Below are 24788 nucleotides of genomic sequence, written 5' to 3'. Positions count from 1 at the left end.
ATGTCCATGGGGATATTAGCAGACTGTATGCTTGGAAACGACACAAAATAACTTGAAGCAGACTTAGAAAACGATCAGTATTTACCATTGCAGTAAATAGCATAGGAAAAAGAACAAATTGTACTGTGATAGGATTCTTAACAAGCTATAGATCTATCATTCTATCCTTACCTTCATTTGCTTGGTGTTTCAAAACTTTGCACGGTATGTAAAAGTACAATAAAACATACTGCTCATTCTTTAGGAGAGGCAATTATTCCGCTACTGGAGGAATGCCAGCTTTTGCTTTCCTCCCAATCAGAGTTGCTTCAAGACGAAGTTACACTGGTCTTTTATTTTCCACCCCACGTTTCCATGGTAACAGCATGTAACCACGTTTGTAAATAGCAACTACCCAGGCAACTTCACACAACATTTAGCTACTTTGAACATTTTATGCACATTTTTAACATCCTTCAAATGTCCAACCGCATTTCCTTAATTTTACAACCAGCACATTGAATTATTAGGGGATATTTCTGTTTATGCAATCTTCAATGATGTAGTAGCACTGTAAGTATGTACTGTGTGTATGTGTATGGGCGCACACACATATGCACATCCTATATCTAGCATGAACATTCTCTGGCACATTCCAATATAAATCTTTATTTTACAATTTCTTATAACTGAGTTCCATGTCAGAAAATTCTCTTGTGCTGATAATTTGAAGTTTGAGCATTTTGTCATTTGTAGCCAGGTGGTTGTAGAAGAAAGCAATATTTTGTCCTCAAGCAGAAGATTCTTGCAGCTATTTCACCAGTAAACACTGGGACATTTATTCTGTAGGGCACGTAGGTCAATGCCTTGCTGTCACAGAAAAGACTTTTTGCTGTCCTACTCAACACATACTTGGCCAAGTTTTAGTCCTCTGAAAAATTTCAGCTCTCACATACCCGGTCTTGCCTTGCTAAAATTCATAGTTTGAATTTGCTTACGTTTCCATCTGCGTAGAGCACTGTTTAGTCCTTGAGGACTCCTACGTGCTGTCTGGCTCCATGTGCTCCATCCCCAAGTGACATCAGCCCGCTGCTGTGGCTCTGAATGGCATATGATCTCACTGCCTTTGCTCAGGTCCATTGTAAACTGGAGACAAGAAGTGAAAGCAGAAATAGAGAGAAGGAAAAGGAGAAGGACTCTCCTGTGAGACTTTCACATGTGGTTAACATTAAACAGGTGCATAAAGGCTTTGTTAAGTAAGGATGTGCTGCATGGTTTTAACAAGGCCATTTTCCTGAACCTCACAGAATCACAGAATCACAGAATGGCCAGGGTTGGAAGGGATCTCAAGGATGATGAATCTCCAACCCCCTGCCACACACAGGGCCACCAACCTCCACATTTAATACCAGCCCAGGCTGCCCAGGGCCCCATCCAACCTGGCCTTGAACACCTCCAGGGATGGACGGGGCATCCACAGCCTCTCTGGGCAGCTGTTCCAGCACCTCACCACTCTCATAGGAAAGAACACCTCCCAAATTGCCTTGCAAAATTAGTCAATCCTCTTCTTGTTTCCATCCATCCTATCCAGCTTACACACCCAGCATACCACTGAATGTGGAATTATAGATCAAGAATGCAGCTTTTGCTTGACCTGAGTAAGTAGTCAATATTGGAATCTTGTCAGTTGCTTTCCAATAGAAGAACCAGGGAATGGAGCAGCGTGTTACTTTGATGTAGCCCTTGTGATTTACAAAGAATATGCAAAGGTCCATTTCCTTGGACAGAAAAGAAATTAAGCAAAGACAGTTGCTTTATTCATATTATCTAGTCTCTTTCAGTTAACCATCAGCCAGAAGATCCTGGCCACGATCCCAAAGCTAGTCCTGACAGCCTTCTTTGGATTCTCTGTCTTCTTGCTCTCCTGGACAGGCACACACAGTGCTTTCAAACACTATCAGCCTGCCTACTGCTGCAGTGGCACGTAGCTGTCTGTGAAATCCTTTTACCCATGCATCATGGATTGCTGAGCAACACTGACTGTAGACTTCAGTTCAGGTGTTGGCTTTTTAACCATTCCATTTGATAAACAAACGTAAAGTCTATTCTAGTTTCCACAGCCTATTCTATAAAGAAATGTATGTTTCCTACATTCATCCTGCGTAAATGGCAACAGTTTATAGCCACAGATTCCAGAACAGGGACAGGTTGATGACAAAGAATATTAATTGGCTTCTTCTTCCAAGTGTTTTTCCTTGTTCTCTTGATTTGGGCAAATATAGGGCAACACTGAAGACATTATTTTATAAAACTTCAGGAATTATATTCTAATGATACTAGTTTGTATGACAGTAAACATTTATCTGTAGTTCTGTAGTTAATTTGCTTCCATTTAGTATTAAAGCAGTCTAATCAGTAGATTAAGGATTTCACCTAATGGATTTATATTTATTTGTGTAATCACAGAGTAGAGTTGAGCAGTCCACAAGGCACTGACATTTACACACATTTCACATTCTGTTTTGATTTCATTCTTGGCTTTCAGACATTCGATTTGGATCATTATCAAGTTGTTACAATGTTTGCTGTTGTACACTTTTGTTCTCCAATACAATGGAAACAGTGTTTAGTCTGGTTATTTAATTACATATATTAACTACTTTTATGCTTTGGAATTAAGAATGTTGAATGTCTGTTCAGAAAAATCATTGAGAGAAAGAGCTGAAGCAGAGCATACTTTCTTTATGCTAGATATGCAGAAAGTAGGCATGCGTGAGGGAAAATACTCCTGATGCTCATAAAACTTATAATTAAAAATAATGGTTTTGCTCAGTAATACATTTTTCATTCCTGAATCTGAGCTCAAGCTGTGCTACAGCTGGTGCCCACGTTTTGTTTTGGTTTTATGTACCTGATGAATATATCTGTGATGGGCCTGTGATTCTGGAAAAGCATGTGTCCTGTACATCAACCTCAAGAAATTAAACTCCCATTAAAAGAGAATGTGCCCACTATTGAGAAAGGAGGAGAACTGGGGAAAATGGCATGCTGTATTTATGCGTTTTGTGTGTCAGCAGGATTCTAGCAGATGCTTGTGGAGAATCATAATATGTTTGCACATTTCTTGGTTCAGCCATTGAGTTGTGTTTGGTACCCTAAGTATTTGATTAAAAAAAAAAAAAAACACACAATTAAGATGTTTAATGATGGAGACAGATCTAAACGTCTACAGAAATGACATTTTGATCTTGTTGAACAACAAAAGGAAAAAAATAAGGGGGAGGACCATGAGAAGAGCTTCTGAATGGTGAAGAAAGGAGTGGAACAGAGGAAGTAAAAAATGAGAAATATTTATGAGTAATAGTATAGTATTTACCAGTCTTGCTGAAGGCAATCAAAACTGCCCCAAACCTACTTTTTAATCAAGATATACCAACTTGTACCCCAGCAGGCAGTTCAGAACACAGCCATTTGCTCACGCTCCCCAGATGGGATGTGGGAGAGAACCAGAAAGGTAAAAGTGTGAGAGCTCATGAGTTGACGTAAAGACAGCTCACTCAGTAAAGTAAAATCTGTGTGCAAGCAAAGCACAACAAGGAGTCCATTTGTTACTTCCCATCAGCAGGCAGATGTTCAGCCATGCCCAGGAAAGCAGGGTTCAGCACACATAACAGGGAAGACAGAATCAAAGAACCACACAGAATCACAGAATGGCCAGGGTTGGAAGGGACCTCAAGGATCATGAATCTCTAACCCTCCTGCCACATGCAGGGCCACCAACCTCCCCATTTAATACCAGACCAGGCTGCCCAGGGCCCCATCCAACCTGGCCTTGAACACCTGCAGGGATGGATGGGGCATCCACAGCCTCTCTGGGTAGCTGTTCCAGCACCTCACCACTCTCATAGTGAAGAACTTCCCCCAAATAAACACCATCTCTCCAAATATCCCCCCTTCCTCCTTCTTTCCCCAGCTTTCATTACTTAACATGATGCCATGTGGTTTGAGACATCCCTTTGGTCAGTCTGGGCCAGCTGTCCTGGCTGTGTCCCTTTCTGTGTCTTGTGAACACCCAGCTCCTTGCTGGAAAGTCCTTGGTGCTCCGTAAGTACTGCTCGCATACAAAGAAAGCGAGTAAACCCAGGTGCAAGCAATTATCACGTTAATGCAATAGCTCCTAGCGGCCACTGAGTGGCTATCCAAGGCAGCTCTCTTCAGGGCAAGTCCGTGTAGGTGTTGACGGTACACATTTCCCACAGCAGCACAGTCGCAGATGAGCCAGGTGACAGCAAAGAAAATCTTTAGCAATACAGGATATCGGGGGGATGGTGATTATTTTTTTCTTTCAAAAATATGTAATATTCTACAAAACATGAGAATTCATTTCAAAGCAAATATTCTCTCTCTATAGATGGTATTTTCCCCTGTACTGACTTTACTGTCACTTCCTTGTAACCAAAACTCAAGTCCTCTCCAACACGTGTTAAAGTGTAAATTACATCTACAAATTGCTGGAGTATTAGTGTGGTTACAGCAGTTATGAGCTCTCATTCCCCAAATAGATCTCTCTCCTTTTGCCAAAACAAATCACACTCAAAGGAGAAGTACTGCGTTGTATGTAGTGCTCCACACCATCTTTCTGAGTCACCATTACATTCACTCCTGTCTCAGTATTAAAGGTAGAGGTTTTTCTGCAGTGTAGCCAAAGTCAATGTAACAACTCTCTGTTCATTGCAGTGTACCTCTGTGACTGACCAGTGCCAGTGCATTACCGGATACTGTATTGCAATAGGATGGAGGCATATGAGGATAATTAGAAAAGTGCAAGGTGTTCTATCTGTCACAGACATCAGTGAGCTGTGAATCAATTTGCAATTCTGCTACGTTATCACTTGTACATGTTAATGCTGAAACTACAACAATGTAGGAGAAAAACATCAGAAGCGTTAAGAAGTCTTCATCTTTATTAGCTTTTAGAATTCATTTCCATCCTTTTATTTTTTTCTTAAGCACACGTACTGTTTGTATTTTATTGGTTGGCAAGAGTGTACAAGACATACCTGCTACACAAGAATAAAAATTGCACAAACCAGTCATTTGCTTATTTGTGCTGCCAGTGTGCAAGAACTTGCATTGCCACTTTGTCATCTGTTTTGTATCAGACACTTTTTTTCAGCTGGAATATTATATGAGAAGAGTTAAAGTGTGCATTTTAGGCATACTTGTATTTTTAGACATCTGGTAAGAACAGTAACACCCATCAGCTTTTTATTAATAACGCATAGTGAGGAAGCAGAAAAGGCTGTTAATCATATGGCATATCCCTAAGTGAAGGAAATGTAGTGAAACTACTTCCCTGAGATCAGTAGGTCTCCAAGGTGCCCTGCAATGTCAGGTAAACCCACGGGATGCCAGGCCCACTTGTATGGGCTGTGTGTTGGCCAGAGCTCAACCTGTTGTAACAGGGCCCTTCTCAGAGAAAAAGCTGATGCAGTACCTGGTATTGTTCTCACTGCTGGGATGCAAGCAGATGCTGGTTCATTGTAACGTTTGTCTCGCCAGACTACCAGAGCACAGAGCTGCTGCACAGAATGCTGCTGCAGTGCACAGTCACCAATTCTAAACAGACACCTGATTTGGCCTCCTACCTGCTGCGCTTTGGTTTTGATCACCCTTTCCAGCAGCACAATGCCATGTGTCCATATGCAACCCAGGATAACTAAGAACTACGTTCTCATGGTGGCAGCTCCATCTTTCTTGGTAGCCTGCAAAGAACCTCACAGAATTAATGGCACTGTCTCCATCTGGACAAATGCTCTTCATTCAGGCTGCCTCCAAGCACTGGCAGAGTTTCCTCAACAGATATCAAACAGCACCGAGCACTGCCTCGTGCCCTTTGCCACAAGTTACCAGCACTACTGGGATGCTGCTTAAGACTTTTATTGCTTTCCTCCGAAGGTTCAGTTGAGACAGGACTTCAGCCTCTCTGATCTGCCACCCGCACAGCCTTCATAGCGCGGGTCACCCCGCGTGCCAGCTTCTCGAGGAGCCTGACAGCTGCCTTTCTCTGCAGTCACCTCAGCACAGCCAGCAGCGCCCCGCCCTCTCAGCCAGCTTCCCACAGGGCAGCACAGCTCTCTACCACAACGCACGAGGCCTACTGCCGTCCCGAGCGGCGACACCGGCCGCTCTCTCCCAACAAGGGCCGCTCTCTCCCAACAAGAGCTGCCCGCACAGAACGCTGCACAGCCGCTCCCTCAGCCCGGCCACGGAAATGGCGGCGGAGAGGCGGGCGAGCGGCGTCACGTGCCGGGGGCAAAGCCGAGGCCTTCCGGTCACGTGACGCGGGCGCTCGGCCCCGCACCGGCCGCACACAGCCCTCCCCCCCTTCCGCCCGGAAGTGACGTAGGCCGCCGCGTTGGTGCGCAGTCGTTCGGTGCGGCCGGACGCGGAGCGGCTGGAGCTGCCCGGCGGCCACCGCGTCTCGCAGGCGGCACCGCCCGCCCGGCCCCGCCCCTCCGCCACCGCCTCACGCACGCACTGCGCGTTACGCGTTACGCGTTACGCACGCAGCGAGACAGCCGAGACCGCCACCACGAAGCGCCGCAGCCCGGTGAGTGCCCGGCGCCGAGGCCCGCTGCGGCCGCGAGCGGCACCCGCTTCCGGAGCTGCTCCGGCCCTTATGTAAGGCGCCTCGGGCGGCCCGCGGCCATCCGCGCTCCGGCTGCGGGCCGCGGCCGCGTCATCCCGGGCCCGGCGCCCTGCGGCACGGAGGGGATGCCGTCGTCCCGCGGGCGGGCGGGCGGCGGCCGCCAGGCGGGGCCGCGCCGGAGCTTACCCTGGAGCTTACCGCCGAGCAGGTGTCGGGGCGGCCCTCCGCGGCCGGCCGCTGCGCCGCCGCCGCATCTCCGCGTTTGCTTTGTGCGGCCGGGCGGGAGGCGGTGTGCGCGGCGGGTTTGTCCTGGTGCCTCTGCGAGGTGAGGGAGGAAGAAGTGTTGGCCGGGCCGCGGTGCGGGCTGTGCTTTCTGCGCTCGTCCGGAGCGTCCTGAACAAAGGGTGAGATTCCCGCTGTGAGAAGTGTCAGAAGTTCTGTCTGAAGCGCTGCGGGGCTGTCAGTGCGGGATCAGCTCCGTTCCTGGGCCGTTCGTCCCGCTGTGCGTCCCGCTTAGCGGGACCGGGCTTTGTGTCTGCCCCGAGGTGGTTGAACTGTAACGTGTCTCCTTGGTGTCACGGCACCTCTCTGCTGCCCCGTGCCTTCTGTGGCACTCTTTTCACACTTCACCTTTCAGCTCAGGCAGTGGGAGAGGCTGAGAGTCCATCAGCAAACCCCTCTCTGTTTGGAACTTGTGATAGTTCCTTTTCTGTGTGTGTCATAGGACAGCAATTTGTGGAGAAGCAGAGCCTGCAAATGTAACCAGAACATCGTGAATGGGATTTTTCACATAGTGAAGTTTTAAATCTTTCAGATTTAAGTTTTCTGCGTGTCTGCTTGTTGATGAACTTGCCCAATGTTGGCAATAGACAGGCTTCTGAAGCTCTTAAAGAATTGATGAATTTGCTGTGCTGTTCCACATCTTTCGGGTAATAACATTGCCGTATGTGAGCTCCAAGTTACACTGGAGATGCAAGGATGGGAGTTAGCAGATGTCCTCTTCTTGTGCAATAGCAATAAGCAAGGAGTTGCAGGTTTCAAGAAGTACTAATCCATTTGTTTAAGTTTTTCTATAGTTATAGATGTTGTGTTTGGTTTTTGTTTTATTTTGTTTTTGCTTTATGTAATTGGTGATGTTGCTGAAATGCTTTGGAAGATCAGAACACCATGAAGTAGAAATGAAATTGGTTCACCAGCAGGATCTCAATACTAAGTTTTTCACATAGGTTTCCTTTGTATGAATGATAAATGGAACTAATTATGTTGCGTCTTCAACATGTAGGCACTCTGTGTCAGTCCTTCCTCACACTTTGCACAAGTGCTATTGTTGTTAATGTATGGCTGTTTCAGTTCTGTCAGTCAGCCTTCAAAAATGAAAAGAAATCCCAAAGAACTAGTAGAATAGGCTTACAGATAAGGGTTTTTAATTATTTCGGACCAATAGCATTCTTAAGTGCTTTATTCCTGTTTGGTCTTAAAAGGTAAGAAAATGAATGCCTGCATATACACAAGCACGCAAATCAGAAACTGGGATGTTTGTCAGTGTTCCTTATCCTCTGTGAAAGGAATGTCTTGTAACTGGAGCAACAAAGGAAATTTTGCTTGTGTATGGTGCTTCCAGCTTTGTCTTTTGCTTTGTGTGTGTGTGAACTTGGGCAGATGTGCTGCTTGTCCTTCTCCAGGCCATGGCTCTACAGGCTGCCCAGGGATGTTGTGGATGCCCCGTCCTTGGAGGTGTTCAAGACCAGGTTGGACGAGGCTCTGGGCAACCTGATCTAGTAAAGGTGTATGTTTGGTGGCCCTGCTAGGCAGGGGGGTTGGAACTACATGATCCTTGAGGTCCCCTCCAACCCAGGTCATTCTGTGATTCTGTGATTCTGTGATTCTACCACTCTAGGCTGTGCTGCAGCTGTCTGGGCCTGCTCTCTCTCTTGCATTGGAACCAGTGCAGTTGTATGCATTTGGTGGTGTGTCTCAGCTCTCTTACATTGGTAGGCATGAAACACAGCAGCTACCTCTGCCCAGAAAGCTCCAGCAAAGTCAGAATCCTGCCAATGGACTGCGCTGGTCTCGCTTCCCAGTTGGAATGCCAGAGCGGGATTGCGTGCTGGAAGGGAGGTATAGCAGTTCTTTGTAAGCACTGATCCATCACGGACATCCACGAGTCCCTGCCCTATTTGGAACAAGGGTAAAGAACTACTGGATTTGTGTCCCTGTGGCCAGGAGGGCCAGTGGTACCTGGGGGAGCCAGCAGGGTGAGGGAAGTAATCTTCCCCCTGTGCTCTGCCCTGTGGAGACCATGTCTGCAGCACTGGGGCTGGTTCTGAGCTCTCCAGTTGAGGCACACAGGGAATTGCTGGAGGGGGTCCAGTGCAGGGCTGTAAAGATGGTCGGGGCTTGGAGCATCTCCCTGGTGGGGAAAGGCTGAGAGATCTGGGACCGTTCAGCCTGGAGCAGTGAGGGCTGAGAGGGGATCTTATCTATGCGTATAAGTAGCTAAAGGACGGGGGTCAGGAAGATGGAGCCAGTCTCTTTCCAGTGGTGCCCAGTGACAGGACAAGGGGCATAAACTAGAACTTAGCAAGGTCCATCTGAATATGAGACACAAATTCCTTACAGTGAGGGTGACAGAGCCCTGGCACAGGCTGCCCAGAGAGATGGTGCAGTCTCCTCCTCTGGAGATATTTAAATCCGTCTGGATGCTTTCCTGTGCAACCTGCTCTAGGGAACCTGCTTCAGCAGGTGGGGTTGAACTGTAGATGATCTCCATAGGTCCCTTCCAACCCTTGCAGTTCTGGGATTGTGTTATTTTTAGGAATTTTGCTTCTTTGAAGCTTTGACAAGAAATCAAACAGGGAAAACGTTGAACGTTCCAAAGATGGTAGTTAACTTAGCATCTGCTAAGGAATTGTTTACAAGTTCCTCTTTTAGAATGCTAAGAGCATTCTGAAAGTATTCAAGGATGGACAGATGTGATGTACTGTAGTGTTTTAATGAGAGTCTGCTTAACTTACAAGAATGAAAATGGTAGTGGGCACATGGTGGAGTGCTTTAGATAAGGTACTTATTCAAGAGAGATTTTTCCCTGACTCCTGGGATAGAACTATAATAAAAGGAGCACAAAGTGTCATTCAGCAGATCTCGTTCCAACAATTTTTCTGCATAACTTTGAAAATAAATAGTGAGAAAACATATATGTCAAAAATGAGCTTGTAATTTGTTTCATGGTGTTTGATTGGCCTGTGTTTGGGAAATGCTGAGTCCTGTCCTGAACCACTGATTGAGCACCTGGAGAAAGGACCCGGTCAGCCCTGGGAGCGCAGGTGAAGGCAATTCAGCTGTGAGACAGGAAGGGCTGGTAAAGCCTGGCTGCAGCTCTCTTAGACCTCATTGAAGGGCTGACTGCCCCTGGGGAAGGATCTCTTTCTGGAGATCCATCCTTAGTGAAGCTTTCCCTGCAAACCTGGAATCTTCTGATACAGGTGAGCAATCTTCTGCCCTTCCTTTATCATGCTGGTCCTGTCATCCTACCTTATTGTAGTGCCTTTCCCATCATACTGATCTGTCCAGTTGCAACAGTCTGTTTTGTTATTCCTTTTTTGCATTCATACTTGTCTGTAAAATAATTTCAGAAAGCAAAAATTCCTAGAAACGTGCTCGCTCTGCCTGTTGCAGGAAGACAAGAGCGTTCCATGTGGAGTGCTGGAGCTTCAGCACTAGCGGCAGTTGGTCTTTGTGCTCAGCTCCCCAAAGCATAGCTTTAAAAAGAGGGTGGGTGATTGACCTTGTGTCTGTCCCAGGATGAGATGTAACTGGCTTTGTCAAAACTGTTGGATTGTTTGGCTTTGGGAAAGAATGGAAGGTGAAGCATTTGCCCTTGCTAAGCATGCTTGCAAAATCTTTTAATCAGAATATCTTTAATAAACATGATTAGCTTCACATCAGCTGAAGGAATTAGTTGACTGGGTAATTTATATGCAGTTGGCCGTGCAATTTTTATACAGGTGATGCACTGTAGACACATTTACATATGCATTAGCATGAGAATGCTTTGGAGGGGATGCCAACAGAAAGGCTGAAAACCACACATCTCTGTGTTCTCTTCAGACTGCTTTGCCTCGCGTTTCATGTGGACTTTAAGCCTTATGGAAAGGTGGACTGCAGGGTTCTGTATTCCAGTGTAACAGATGTACTTCCAAGTACAATTACACTAAGGGTGGGACAATTGCAACCACTGGATAATAATACTGTATAATTATGTTTACACGATGCTGGGTCCTTCAGAGAAGGCCTGAAAATAATTATTTTAAATTAGAATTGGATCCAAAGTTTTGTCTGCAGTACAAAAACTTGAGTGCTTTTTGCATATGGGCAGTTCTCTGCATTTCAGTGCAAAAGCAGCAGCGGTAAAAATCACATACCTGTACAGCTGAAGTTGTGCTGACTGAGATGAGTGCTTGCGAGTTTCAAGGCATGGTTTCGTTTGAAGTGCAGGTTGACTTTGTTTTTTTCCAATAAGCCAGTTTGCAGGTTTGTAGTGCTGTGGTTTCTGCCCTTTCTTAATTGCCATTTCTTTAAAGATCAAGTCTGAGTTGCCTGACCTTTCCTGTGCATCCCCCAGAACGTATGTCCTTGTGTTCTCCTGCAGTCATTGACTGCTAATAGACCTAATGGCTGTTGGTTATTTGTTTGTTATTTTACTCAAATATTTATAGAGCACTATTGCTGTTTTCCCAGGCTCATTTCTTGCTTCCCCTTCTTGTCACTCAGAGTCGTGGTGTGATTAAAGGGTCCTTTCCTACTAGTCACGTGGACTGCAAAGAGGTATTTGTAGGGATATGGGTTTGTGGGAGAGTGTTCGTTTTGAGTCGAAGGGTATATCTTTCCCTCAATTGAAAGGAGCCTTTCAGAGGTTTTATAAGCTTGGAGGCAAAAACGTGACAAATTCAGCAGTGGAGGAGAAGCAAAATGCGAATGAGATGGAGGGAATTAATAAGGGAAATTCTCAAGTAAATTAGAGTCCCTTCCATAGAATCACATAATGATTTGGGTTGGGAGCGACCTTAAAACTCATCCAGTTCCTGAATAAAGCAAAAATAGTAAGACTCTTGCAGCAGAGCTGTTCTTAGTGTTACTCGTTTTAGAAAGCAAACTGCATGTGCTTCATGTGGTTGCTTACCATAAGTTTATCAGGGCACCTATCTTGCTAGACTTAGCTCCGATTGCTGCCATAACATATTCTGTAATTAAAATAGTGTGTTGTAACTGCTTAACAGCACAGTATTCCTTTAAGATTGTGCATCTTGAGGTGCAGAAGAGGAAGTGACTCAAGTACCAAGTATCAGCACTTAACGAGAAAGCCTGCTTTCATAGCAAGGCCTGCTCTTGTGCCATCAGAGCCTGTTTGTAGTGACAGACTGACACCTGCACTCACAGCAGCTGTAAATACACGCAGGGAATCAGAAGGCTGAATGTAGTTGGGTTAAAATATGGGGATTTTTTTTTTTTTTGGTAAAATATTAGAAGAGTGATTGCAAACAGTTCTCTTGCAGGAGACACTGGGTGAGCTCTGATGTGAGTTGTGTTCCTAGATGTACACAGACTTACTAGAAAGGTTTACACATCTGCAGTGCAATTTTACTTGCCTTGGTGTTTATGTACAAGGTCTGCTTGAAAACGGTGCTTGGGTTTTATTCCTGACAGCAGTGCTAATTATAGGTACCTTTATGGTGTGTGAATATACACAGAACCAGAAATGAGCAGACCCGGTTGCCAGCTCATCTCATGCTCTGAAGAACATAGCAGTAATGGAGCTAGCTTTCAAATATAGGCCTCTTTCCACTTATTTCTACGATACTTGGGCTGAATTTAGTGGTGGTAAAGGATTGGAATCCTGGTCTTGTACTACCAGTACTAACAGACTGAGTATTTGCATCCCTTGGCTGGATGATTCAGTGAAGAAAGGGGAGGAAACCACCATGTATAGGTGGTAAACGACAGGTTGATGGGAAGCCTGCTGCTCCTGCAGTGAGCTATGGAGCTGTGTGCCATGGGGAAGCTTTTTGGGGTGGACCTGTTTTGGAAGCATGAACTGCAACAGAGAATACTTCATTTGTGGGAGATTCTCTATCTGAATAAGAGTTAGTGATGCTTTGAAACATAATTCTGCGATAACTCCGTCTTGCTTTCTAACTGTGGTTTTCTGATGGTGTGAGCAGTGGAATTGCTGCTTTTTATTCATTTTCTTCAGTTCTGCTTACATTTTTAATTGCTGAGATGTCAAGCTTTCACTGTACTTGAGTAAATCTATGTTTCTTTTTTTTCCTGATAGTTACTGAAATCATGAATCCTGTGTATAGCCCTGGATCTTCTGGGGTTCCCTATGCAAATGCCAAAGGAATTGGTTATCCAGGTAACTCCCTTATTTTTGTTTTCAATTAAACTTTGGTCTGCTAGTCTCTGCAGTCAAGGAGTAGTTGCTCATTAGTGGGTTCTGTATGGTGATCATTTGTTTGTGGTTTCTTGTTTTGCTTTTAATTTCAAAAGTGGAATTTCAAAAGTTGTGTTGGTTGTACTGTTTTATAATCTTAATATGTCTTGCAAAGTGACTTATTTGGGGAGCTCACATAATTATGTCCTGCAAGAAGAGGAGCCAAACTTCTTTATTCTAGTTGACTGATGCTGTTAACAAGAATTAGAAGAGAAAGCAGTGAAGTTTGGACCAAGAAAATGACCAAAAAGTACTTTAAAAACAGAGAAGTAAAAATATTTCTTGTTTTCCTTGCTTCTCACTTCTTTTCAGGTTTCTTGCTGTTTTCCAGCCTCCTACCTAATGCTCAGTGTGAGCATTCTGGTTTCTGATCTCTCTATAGTTCCGAAGTTTAATAAAGCAATAATTAGATGTGGACAGACAAAACTTTCCAAGGAGACTGAAAAGAAGCCATTTCCTCTGTGAAGCATTTCAAACAGCTTCTTGATGCAGCCTTTTTTTACCTTTGTGGTATAAGTTAATTATTCCATTCTAGGAGAATCTGCATGGTTGATCAACTCCAATTTTATGTATTGTGATTTTTATGTATCAGAATGTGTTGCCTTCACAGGCAGGTTGATCTGTATTGGGAGCTAGAAGTCATTCAGCACATCAGTTAATAATCTCTGTACTAGGTCTTCCTACTGATCTACAGTTTTAAAATTTGTGTTGTAACTTCAGTCAAGTACTGATGCTCCTCTTTTCCATTTTTGTGTTCCCTCTAAATAGTGATGTGTTTGCTCTGGATTAGATCTATATGAGCCCTTCTATCTTTCTGTCTGTTGATTCCCTTTTAGGTACTTTTATTTTATCTTCAAGTTAGTGTAGCTTTATGAATTTCTTCTACAGTATTGATAAGACAAAAAAGTCCTGTATTGCAGTGTTTAAGTCTGTTGAGTGACTGGAATGGTTCAGTTGTGAACTGCAAAGCTGATGCTGTGTAACTGTAAGTCTTGCAGGATGGTCTTACTCTCCATCTTAATTGGCTGTATTGGGCTAGAATAATATTATCATAAGGTGTGCAGCAGTTACTTAATGTCAGTTGCAGTACAATTATCTCTATATTCGTAATTGATTTGTCAAGTCTTTCTTCAGATTGAGATAAAGATTATTACAGTGTACATCACAGAATGGCTTCAATTGGAAGGGATGTTAATAATAATCTATTTCCAACCCCTTGCCATAGGCTGGCTGCCCCCTGCCAGCTCAGGCTGCCTAGAGTCCCATTCAAACTGTCCTTGAGCACCTCCAGGGATGGGACACACGCACAGCTCTGTGCAGCAGTGCCAGAGCCTCACTGCCCTCTAGGTAATTGATTTCTTCCTAGCATTTAATCTAAATTTTTCTTCCTTTAGTTAAAATCTACTCTCCCTCATCCTCATCACTGTTGGACCTTATTAAAAGTTGCTCTCCCCTGTTCATAAGCTCCCAGTACATGCTAGATGGCCATAATCTCCCAGGAGCCTTCTCTTTTCTGGCTGAGCAAGCCCAACTTCTTGAACCTTTCTTCACAGGAGAGGTGCTCCAGCCCTCTGAGTGCCTTTGTGGGCCTCTTCTGGACCCCTGGCTCCAGCAGCTCACCTTCTTTCTTGTGCTGGAGTGCTGCAGGTGGGGCCTCGTAAGGACAGAGAAGAGGGGGACTGTCTCCTCCCTTGCCCTGTGAGCACCCCTCTTTTGATGCAACAGGGTGCCGATACTAATTGATATTTATATCTCCTTTCATTTTCTGAACAGATTTATATTTATCAGGGTTTCCCTTGTAACTGTTCACTTAACTTACAACTGTTCACACGTTGCTTTTCAGTCATCATTTAGTCTTATCTAAGTAGTACTTCAATTTACTTAGGAAAATGGACTATTACAGACCTGTAAATAGCAGTTTAAACAACACAGGAACAATAGAATAGAAGATGAGAAGTTACAGATACTACTGTCTGTACATACATGGATAGATCTGCTGGTCTTTGCATTGCCATAAACTGGAATAACTGAAATACATGGGATTTAAAGAAAGTTGGTATAAATGTGCTTGAATTGCCATATTTCAAGCTGGTGGCTTAACATTCTTGCATGCAGAAGTTAGTCAGCTTCTGGAAGTGTGACTCCTGAGTTCAGCCTTGTCAGTCAGTTCTGCCCGTGATGCTGCTAGAGCTTACTGAGCTCTCATTCACACATAAAGACCATGGGATAAACACAAAACATCCTGTAAAATGAAAAGTAGACTAGCATATCCAGAGGCTTGGAACTAGATGATCTTAAAAGGACCTTCCCAACCCAAACCATTCTATGATTTTGACGTTAGTTTTTTTTCTTTAAAGTAATGGCATGACTAAGTTTCCTTCTTTTGCCTCTACTAATATAGAAACTACAGATTCTCCTTTCAGGATCATTGAATTTACATGGATTGCATGATAATAGAAAGTAATGAGCATACAGCTAGGAGGAGTGTATTATTTGAAGGTACTGTGTTTGTAAAGCTGTTGCATATTTAATAGCTGCTTGTATTGCACTGCATCTATTTGAAGTTGTTGGATTGGTTTACAGTAGCAAGGAATCAATATCCAAATGTTCTCATGTGGGTTAAAGTTGTATCTAGAAGTTAAAGCTGCTATTTGGAGTAACTGAACTCCTCTGGTTCAGAGCTCTTTGTGGAGTTAAACCTGTGAAGAATGGAGAGCTGAAAAATTATGTAAGAAATAATGCTGCAGTTGTGAAGTCAGGTATAGAGCTGTATGGAGGACCTTTGCTAGGAGCTGGGGAATTTGAAATCTTCAGAGCTGTTTACACTCTGAAAAGTTGTTATGACTCGTATGTTATCTTTGATTTTAAGCCTAATGCTTCTCTTAAGTGGTCAGAATGGTTCTGGCCAACAGTAATGTAACTTGATACATTTGCAAAGTGCTTTATAAAACTAAGGGTGCTTAGTCAGTCCCAAGGTAAGCATAGCTTTTGTTGCAAAGAGTAACTCTAAGGACTTCAGAGTTTGAGAAAGCAGGGATGCATTAAATGTGAGAAGCGTTTTGAAACTGACAGTGATGATGTGAATAGTCATTGCATTTTATCCATAGAATTTGAAATATCTAAATGAAATTATTTAATTAAAATCTAGCAAACTTTGTATCTTTGGAATATCGATATATCGATTGCATAATAATTTAGCCCTATTTGTTCATGAATGCTGGTGCATAAGTGTTTCCCTATGTTTTGCTGTTGCCTGAGTGGATCACTTATTGTTTTTGTTGAGTATTACAGCACAGTGCTAAAACACACCTCTATCACACACTTCTATCACACCTGAGTATAGTGTATCTGTATCAAAAGCAGCAAGTGTTTTGAGCTGCCTGAGGCTGCTTTGTACTTTCTGCTTGTGACCTCTCTCATCTGGGAAGTCAGAGGTGCTCTGACTTTAAGGGATTTCATTATTCTTGTGAAGTAGAGAGAGGTTTTTTTACCAATTGAACATTTTCATCAGGTCATAAAACTTAGGGAATCTTGGATAGTTGCACAGACCTCTGTTGTCTGACTTAATAGTTGTGTGGCCAACATTAAGGTTTGCAGAAGAATGGCCCTTGTGACTCCTGAGCTGTCCCCTTCAGCTTCAGGTGGCTTCAGAGAGAAGGGGCACACTGAGAAAGCATCATCAGAAGGCATCTGCTGGTTCATCTCAATTAAAGGGTGTACAGGAGGAATAAAGTTTGGTTAGGCTTTACAGTCAATCTAGAAAATAACTTCGATGTACTCTTTCTTCCAGCTGGCTTCCCAATGGGCTATGCAGCGGCTGCTCCTGCCTATTCCCCTAATATGTATCCTGGAGCAAATCCTACCTTCCAAACAGGTATGTGTAATAGGTGTGTCTAAGCAATAACCTGTAATTCAGAAGTTACTAGAACCAAGAGCTAAGAATAAGGAAAAGTTGTTGGGGCTTACAGTAACACCTACTGTGGGTTTTCTAGCGTGGCCCACGTGAGACCTGAGATTTCTTCAGTGTGCAGGTACTTTCTTGGAGTAGGTCAAAGCTGTTTTTTACTATCCTATCATTAGTGCTGGGTGCTTCAGCTAACATGCTTGTATTTCCACTCTCAGAGTATAATTTAGGTAGTGTGCAATATAACGTGGCAGCAGTGGAGCTTTTCATAGGTCTGTTGCATTCTTCATGAAATCCTGAGACTGTGCCTCTGATGAGGGCTGCAGGAATTGTGAAAGAATTGTCTGTCTTTAGGTAGAACCTGAGCCAGCAGTTGCTACTTATACCTGCAAAAGTTGTCATCTTGCTGTAATGTATAAAAATAATTCTTAAGTGATTATTAAGGGTATGTCTATATCTGGAATATACTGAAAGGAAATTTAATGATACTCAAGTGCCTTTGGAGTCTAGTTTGCAGTTGCAGTGAACCACAACACTGATATTTTAAAGGTAGGATCTCTTTCGTGCTTTCCTTAGGTAGTCCATAAAATGCCAACAAGCAAATATGAATAAACTTCAGTTGAAGTGGAGAGGCATATTTTTGTCTCTGCTCTCCAAAAAGCCATCTTAAGGTCTTAGAAAGGTTCTGACCTTAGAAATTGTTTTTCTTGTGCTTTGTTTCTTCTTCTGAAGAAGGTAGCTACCTATCATCTCCTGTCATTACAATTTTGGTTGTGTTGAGATGGACTGATATTAACATGTACCAAATCCTCCTGTGTAGGATTACTGTCTAATACATTGAATCCAAATGTTTAACACTACTACTACTAAAATCCAAAGCCACTTTTTATATAAAATCCAGTGAGTGGAAAAGCAAGTGGATGCAATAATACAGTAACTCTTCATTCTTAGTTGAGACAATCAAGTGTTACATACAGACATTATCAGTACTGTCTATAGGATATAATTTGTGCATGGATATTAAGGCTAATACTAAATACTCACATGAAGATAAAGGAAATCAGGAATTAAGAAAATTGCTGCCCGTGACATCATAAAGTAGTGTACTGACACTTTTTTCATATTTTTAATGCAGATTTACCTTTGTTTCCAGGTTATACACCAGGCACTCCTTATAAAGTGTCTTGTTCACCCACTAGTGGTGCAGTCCCGCCGTATTCCTCATCACCAAATCCCTACCAGACTGCTGTGTATCCAGTCCGAAGTGCCTATCCACAGCAGAATCCATATGCACAGGTAAGTGATTAAAACCAAACAACTCTCATCTGGTTAGGTAGTGCTTTGTCTACACTGTAATATCTGCTTGCATTTTATTCCTTCGTGGGGTTGAAGAGGATAATTAGCTGCCAACAGAGAGAATTCGTAATGCTGTCTCTTACAGTGTTACGTCTGTGCACTTTTATGTTTCATTTTACATGATGGTTACACTCTGCTCATTGATAAAATGTTCAGTGTTTGAAGACAGACAAGTTTCAGTAGCTTGAAAAATGAGTGCTAGAAGCTACTGCAGCAGTTTGTCAAAAATGGTCATAAGTTAGCACTATTTTTTTAATGACATCTCTGTTACGGTTTAAGGAGTTATCAAGTCGGCTTGACTCTTGAAAATTGTTGAGACTATTTTAACAGGCAAGCTGTTGAGAACTGCTAGAAAGGACAGAATGAAGACGCTTTGATAAACGTAATATTTGGGGGAAAAGTAGGTGCTTCTGTAGAGGAAATTTGCACGGCATGTTAGTTGAAGGGGATTAATGAGCATGTAGCAGGGTTTATCCAGACTGTTCAGTGAATTTGGATTTGTCAGAAACCTGGGATTCTTTAACCAAAAACAGTTGAATAAAAAGTTATTTCACATGTGAATGTATGAAAAGATGTGAAACAAAGAGACCTTATTGCTGAAGATACAGTCAGCATGGGAGAGCTATTTTTACCTCTGCCATTGAGTTATACAAAGTGCCTTAAAATGAAGGGCTAAATGTTACCAAGTTTGTTAGTGAAAGAAGATATAATATTTCTTATTTTCCCCAAAAGGTACACAGTAATTTTTTAACTTACTTTTTCTCAACAGCAAGGCACTTACTACACACAGCCTTTATATGCAGCACCACCCCACGTAATTCACCACACCACAGTTGTGCAGCCTAATGGCATGCCAGCAACCATGTACCCTGCTCCTATTCCACCACCAAGAGGAAACGGTGTGACCATGGGGATGGTGGCTGGGACTACTATGGCAATGTCAGCAGGTAGGTGGACTTCTAACCCTTGTGTCTTCTTGATGAAGCTCTGCTTTATTTGAGGGAAAACATTACTGCGTTATAAAATGTGATGCCAGAGACGTGCTGTGCAGAATCATAAACTTAGTGCTATTAGAAGGGACTTCTGTAGGTTATCCAGACCAGCATCTTCACACTGACTCCAGCCTAGATCTGGGTGGTTACTTCTCCAGTGATATTTTGATCATCGGTAGTAATGGGGATATTAGCATTTTTGTTTCAGGTAATGGTATTACAGTAAGATGGTAATTCTGTATATCTTTATGGAATTTCATCTGGTTTTGAATCCTTTGCTTCTAATCAACGTGAAGGCTCTGAATTCCTCCTCTCCAAACCTTTCTCTGTACCTAGATGAAGGCAGCAGCCTCTAAAGACTGAACCAAGCACTTTGTTCTTAGCTTGCCCTTCTATTGCTGACCTCTGTGTGTTGAGATAGAACGTTCTGTGTTTGCACTGCACGGGGGTCCTTTCTGTTGTGGGCAATTGTTAGGAAAGCTTGCTTCCTAGCTCCACAGTCATTGAGTTACAGATTTTTGGAGATGATGTTTAACTGCTATGTAGACTCACCTGTGAGTCTTTTTCTGAGGAGTGTTGTGTTTATTACTCAGTGTAACTCACTAAGAAATGTCCACATTCTCTCAAATATTCTCAATTCGGTAATTTAAAAAATGAGTGCCATGAGCTTGTTTCCAGACTGTTCTTTATCTCATCAGGTTTATCATTTAATCTGGGGGAATCTCAGATGTAGGGAATTGACACGTCACAAACAGAACTAACTAGAGTGCTTTCAGTTTCGTGTGTGGGCACGCTTATGCCAGGTATTTTTTATTATTACAAAGCACTGCAGAGTGAGGCTGTTAAGATCCTGCTATCTCAGCCTGTTTCTGAACCCCCTCTTTGTCTGTAAAAAAAAAAAAACTGTATCTGTGCTAATGCAAACGAGAAGTAATTTATTCTGATTTGTCAGTCGAGTTATCTCTACCATCAAATATTCTTTTGGCCTGTAATGCTGGCTGTGGGAAAAAGTATTTCAGTGAATAATCTGCTTATGTTGCAAGGCTTCTGCTAAAGCTGTTTGTAAGTAATGAGCATCTTTGTGTTGGACTAAGCATCAAAATGGTACAGTTGCTTAAATGTTTGAAGGAAGATTAGGGCTGGAGTGCAAAATGAGCCTGGTAATTTTAAATCGGAATACAAGCAAGCTATAAGATTTTTTTAATTTCTCCTGTATGTTTTTCTATACCAGAATGTGTGCTTACTTTTAAATATATGTATATTCTCTTCTTCCTAGGAACTTTGTTGACAACTCATTCCCCAACTCCAGTAGCCCCTCATCCAGTTACTATGCCCACATATCGGGCTCCAGGAACACCAACCTATAGTTATGTGCCCCCACAGTGGTGATCATCCTGGCAGTCAGTGTAAGTTGTTGATTTAGACTGAAAGCAATTTGTTGTTGTTATTTATTAGTAAATATTCATTTGGGGTGGGAATTCTGGTAAGCTTCAGCTCGTGCTTCTTGTAGTCACTGTGGGAAGATGAGTTCTGATATGGACCATAAATTAGATTGTGGGTTTGAGGAAAGAGATTTGATTTTTGAAATCTTACTATGAAGTGGGATTTGGAGGAGTGTAATGTGTGTGTCAAATTTACACAAAGATTAATGTTTTGGGGATCCTCACTTTTGCTCCTGGTTTTTGTTTTTTTAGTCTATATCAATAATTGCTCCATTTGAAATGAAATGACCAACTGAACTAGAATTTTTCACTTTGTCAGTGTAGTTTATGATAACGTTATTAACTTTGTTTTAACTCTCTTTGGATTTCTGTGCCAGTGATTGGGAATTCCAAATTTGCCTTTTGAGTTAATAGAGCAGCATCCATGTTGGGCTTTGCTTCGATGCTATGCTACAGAACACAAACCTGAAGTTTTTCACATAAAAGCCTGTTTCAGCCCAAAATGTCAAATTACATTAGTGCAAAAAGTGGGAATTTCACTGTATCTAACCTAAGGTAATTTAATTAGGCTTAAAATACCTTTTTAAGATTACACCTTCTTCTAAGACAAAACTACTATGGCAGTAGAAAGTTGGAGCGCAGATGATGGGAGAAAATCAGCATAATGAATTTTTAACATAGAGGCCTGTAGATTTCAGTGGATAAGTGCTGGAATAGCACTGTATGGTCCTTCTGAATGTCTGATGTGTTTGTATTATCTCTGTGGTGCATGCAGTTGTAGGATGTCTTACCACACTCTAATAGTATCTCACTTAATCGAATATCTTCCATCCCCTCAATGTAGGTTTGAAGATGGGAGATATGCAATCAAGAAATTGAGGTTTAAAAGTTGGTGCTGAAGCCCTCATGCCTCCAACCAGGACTCTTCTTCTGAATGCTTTCAACACTTGGCTAAACACTACTAATTCCTGATCACTGAAGATTTTCCAGTGCTGCATATCTTACATCTTGGAACTCCAGCAGTTAGTCTTAAAGCAAATCCTGTTTTGTGGACTGTCTTGCAATTTTTTAGCTAATTATAATGATAAAAAGGGAGTATAAATTTATTCTGATCCATATCTAGTTGAATGCATGTTAAAACACAAAAACAAAGCTTGCTCAATCTACCTGCAGTGACTGATGCAAAAACCATCATATGCAAATCCAAAGGAACCGAGAAGTATTTTACAACTTGTATCACTAATGCACTGTTGTAATGTATGCAGGGTCTTAAAAGGTAGAATCATGAAAGTGAGTTTCTTTGTAGACTACCGTAAGATACATTAGATAAGAGCTTCAACCTTTTTTGGGTTGATGGGATTGCCAGTTTAAAAGGGGCACTTTTTTTTGTTAATTTAAGTGATGTATTCTTTTCAAATTCAAGTACTAAATTGGAGTGACTGGAAAATGAGGCAGAAAAGCTGTAGGAATCCCGCACGCCATTAGTTTACTTCATACCTTTACGTTTTTGTTACATGGATTCAGTGTTATAGAGCTGTTCTCAAGGATCAGAATGAAATGACGAAGGTAATGCTGTGTGTGCGAGTAAATAAAGCAAGCTTCCTTGAGGCAAAACTTGCCATTAGGAATAGTAGGAGGCGACCTGTGTAATGAATTGCATGCCCTGGGGAGATACATATCCAGTACTACCTTTCATACGATGCAAGATGTGTCAAAGTGAGACTGCCACACAGGCTGATAGAATAACACTTTCCTTTAGATCTCCGTTCAAGAGATCACTGTTGTTTTTCCTAAAGAATGTTGTAGTCAGTTGCAAACTTAGGTGCAGTTGACCCAGCGTGCTTTCCTGATGTTTAAGAAGTATTAGGGCTTTCTACAACAAACGGGGAGATCAGCTGCGTGCTATCCTGAGGAAAGCTGGTGTGCCTGATGAGTATGTTAAAGGGGAACAAATCATTTTAACACAATTTCCTTGTTAGCTACTTGCAGTATGGACTACAGATATGCTGTAGTAGGGCTGCCAGAATATAGAGGTTTCAGATAGTTTGGTTGTTTTATTTTTTCCTGAAAATATTTGTGATTGAAGTGGGAGCCATTTGGTGGTTACAGCGTTTTGATGTATTTTTGTAGCATTTTTCCTTTTTTTTTTTTTAACTTCCTAAATTGCACTTGGAAGCACGTACAAATAAGACTGACTGCAGATTAGCATTTCATTGCAATGAGTCATTTCTAGTATTCTTTCTTGCAACTTCAATTTTTAAAACAGTACCTCAAAGCAAATGCAGTGGTGATAAAGGGCTAGCCTTAGAACCCATTTCTATACCAAAATTCTCACCAGGAAGATTTTAAATTTTCAAAGTAAAATGTTGCACATGAAATCAAGGTTTTTCTTAGACCTGCTTACTTACAATTTCAGAAAAATGCAACTTTTTTTTTAATATACATTCTGCCTGCAATAAATTATGCAGTAAATGAGAATAAAATGTTGTTCCCTTTTAAGCGTTTACACAGAGGTATATCAGGCTGTATCGTTCTCGTAGTCTAATTTCCATTCAAAAGTGATAATTTTTTTAAAGTTCTCTATCTAATTAATGTTTTTCTGGGGGTGTTCTGCTCCTCTATAGATTTGGCAGCTACTTTGGGATAGCATCAGATGTAATGCTGCCATTCCAGTACTCTGCCCTGGTGGGATCCTTGTGAACTGGGGTTAGAGCCTTCAGTAACTTTATTTTTTACAGTAAGCACTCTCCATGTTTTTTTTTACTACTTTTTTTTTAAATAAAGATTAAGATTATTTTTCAGGAATCACTGTCAGAGGACAGCCCCTTTAGTTTTAATGCCTTGAATATGAATGATGTTGGAATAAGTACTTTAAACCTTACTCATGAGCACTTATTGCAGCTTAGGGATTTCCATATGTTTCCATATGGAGCAGAAAATTACCCCAGACAAACCATTTGAATCTGTACTGCCTTGGGTTAGGTCTGTTCAACGATTCCTTTTGTGTAGCAGGTTTGCAGCTTTGAGTAGCCAGGTGTGCTGGGTGGTACAGTGAATGTGAATCCAGGCCGTTTGTTCAGTTTGCAAGTAGTGTGACATTTTGGTTGTCTTAGCATGATTTTAACAAGAGTTCAGGTGTGAACCAGTGCTATACTGAGGAGAAGCTGTACAGAACAAGCTCAGAGCTTCGCTGTCTCCTGTCTCATCACCCTATAAACTAAAGCTTTGAAAATCATAGGAGTGAACTTCAGTGAATGCTGCATTAGATAAATGGTTAAGGAACGAACACAACATCCTGCATCTTTGCTCTCAATTCAGATTCCTAAATGCCATCCTGGAATTGATCCCTATAACGTTCTGTAACTTTTAGGCAGTCACGCTTGAGCACTTTTTTTTCTAAGTTGCATTATGGGATTCATCCACGAGGGGGAAACTACCTTTTTTTTCCTTTGAGAGAAAAGAAAAAAGGTACCACACCTTCCAGTTGTGATGGGTTGTAATGTACTGGGAGGGTGGAGCACATCTCCAGCAGTTTGATATGGGAAGTTACCAAAAGCACAGTGCGGAGGGGGACAGGAGGGGAGTATGTGTGTGTATATAACTATCTTAATGGTATTTTGTTGCAAATAGTAGAAAGCATGGATATAAAACAGCGGCGGGGGAAGTTGTACATCGTTAAATAGGCGTTTACACAGTGAGGGTCTTATGAAACATTCTCTCCTGCTTTTTATATAACATTCCCTATTTAGAATTCCTTTATAAATAAACGCGCAGTATGTTTGCACGAGAGCTCTTTGACAATGGGAAGGGCTCGTGCTGTAGAGACATTTCAGATCAAGCTTCTCTTTAAAAAAAAAAAAAAAGAAAAAAAGAAAAAAAAAAAGAAAACTTTTATGGCAGCTTTATATGATTAAAAAAAAAAGTACTACTTCAAACCTGGAACTGAAGAGATAACTGCAGCAATAACAGAGAG

The 24788-nt window shown here is 42.2% G+C and overlaps 1 protein-coding gene across 1 annotated transcript; it reads left to right on the top strand.

Annotated features, from left to right (window-relative positions):
- The first annotated feature begins 6454 nt into the window (after window positions 1–6454).
- FAM168B (family with sequence similarity 168 member B) lies at window positions 6455–24703 on the top strand. Its single transcript, XM_031605008.2, has 7 exons — window positions 6455–6592; window positions 12963–13043; window positions 16912–16995; window positions 18179–18321; window positions 19151–19328; window positions 20650–20779; window positions 21660–24703. Exons 2-6 carry the CDS (start codon window positions 12974–12976, stop codon window positions 20760–20762), a joined length of 588 nt encoding a protein of 195 aa, XP_031460868.1. The 5' UTR covers window positions 6455–6592; window positions 12963–12973; the 3' UTR covers window positions 20763–20779; window positions 21660–24703.
- The last annotated feature ends 85 nt before the right edge of the window (window positions 24704–24788 follow it).

This window comes from Phasianus colchicus, chromosome 10 (genome assembly GCF_987193195.1).
Source record: "Phasianus colchicus chromosome 10, bPhaCol1.hap1.1, whole genome shotgun sequence".
Lineage (NCBI taxonomy): Eukaryota > Metazoa > Chordata > Aves > Galliformes > Phasianidae > Phasianus > Phasianus colchicus.
The sequence above is the reverse complement of the archived record's forward strand: the minus strand, read 5'-3'. Positions and strand labels throughout refer to the sequence as shown.

Bases quoted from the DNA above. Each gene is read 5' to 3' on its own strand.
- FAM168B (XM_031605008.2), top strand. From the start codon at position 12,974: ATGAATCCTGTGTATAGCCCTGGATCTTCTGGGGTTCCCTATGCAAAT. The intron at 13,044-16,911 runs GTAACTCCCTTA...TCTTTCTTCCAG, and splicing joins CAAAGGAATTGGTTATCCAG to CTGGCTTCCCAATGGGCTAT. The intron at 16,996-18,178 runs GTATGTGTAATA...CTTTGTTTCCAG, and splicing joins AAATCCTACCTTCCAAACAG to GTTATACACCAGGCACTCCT.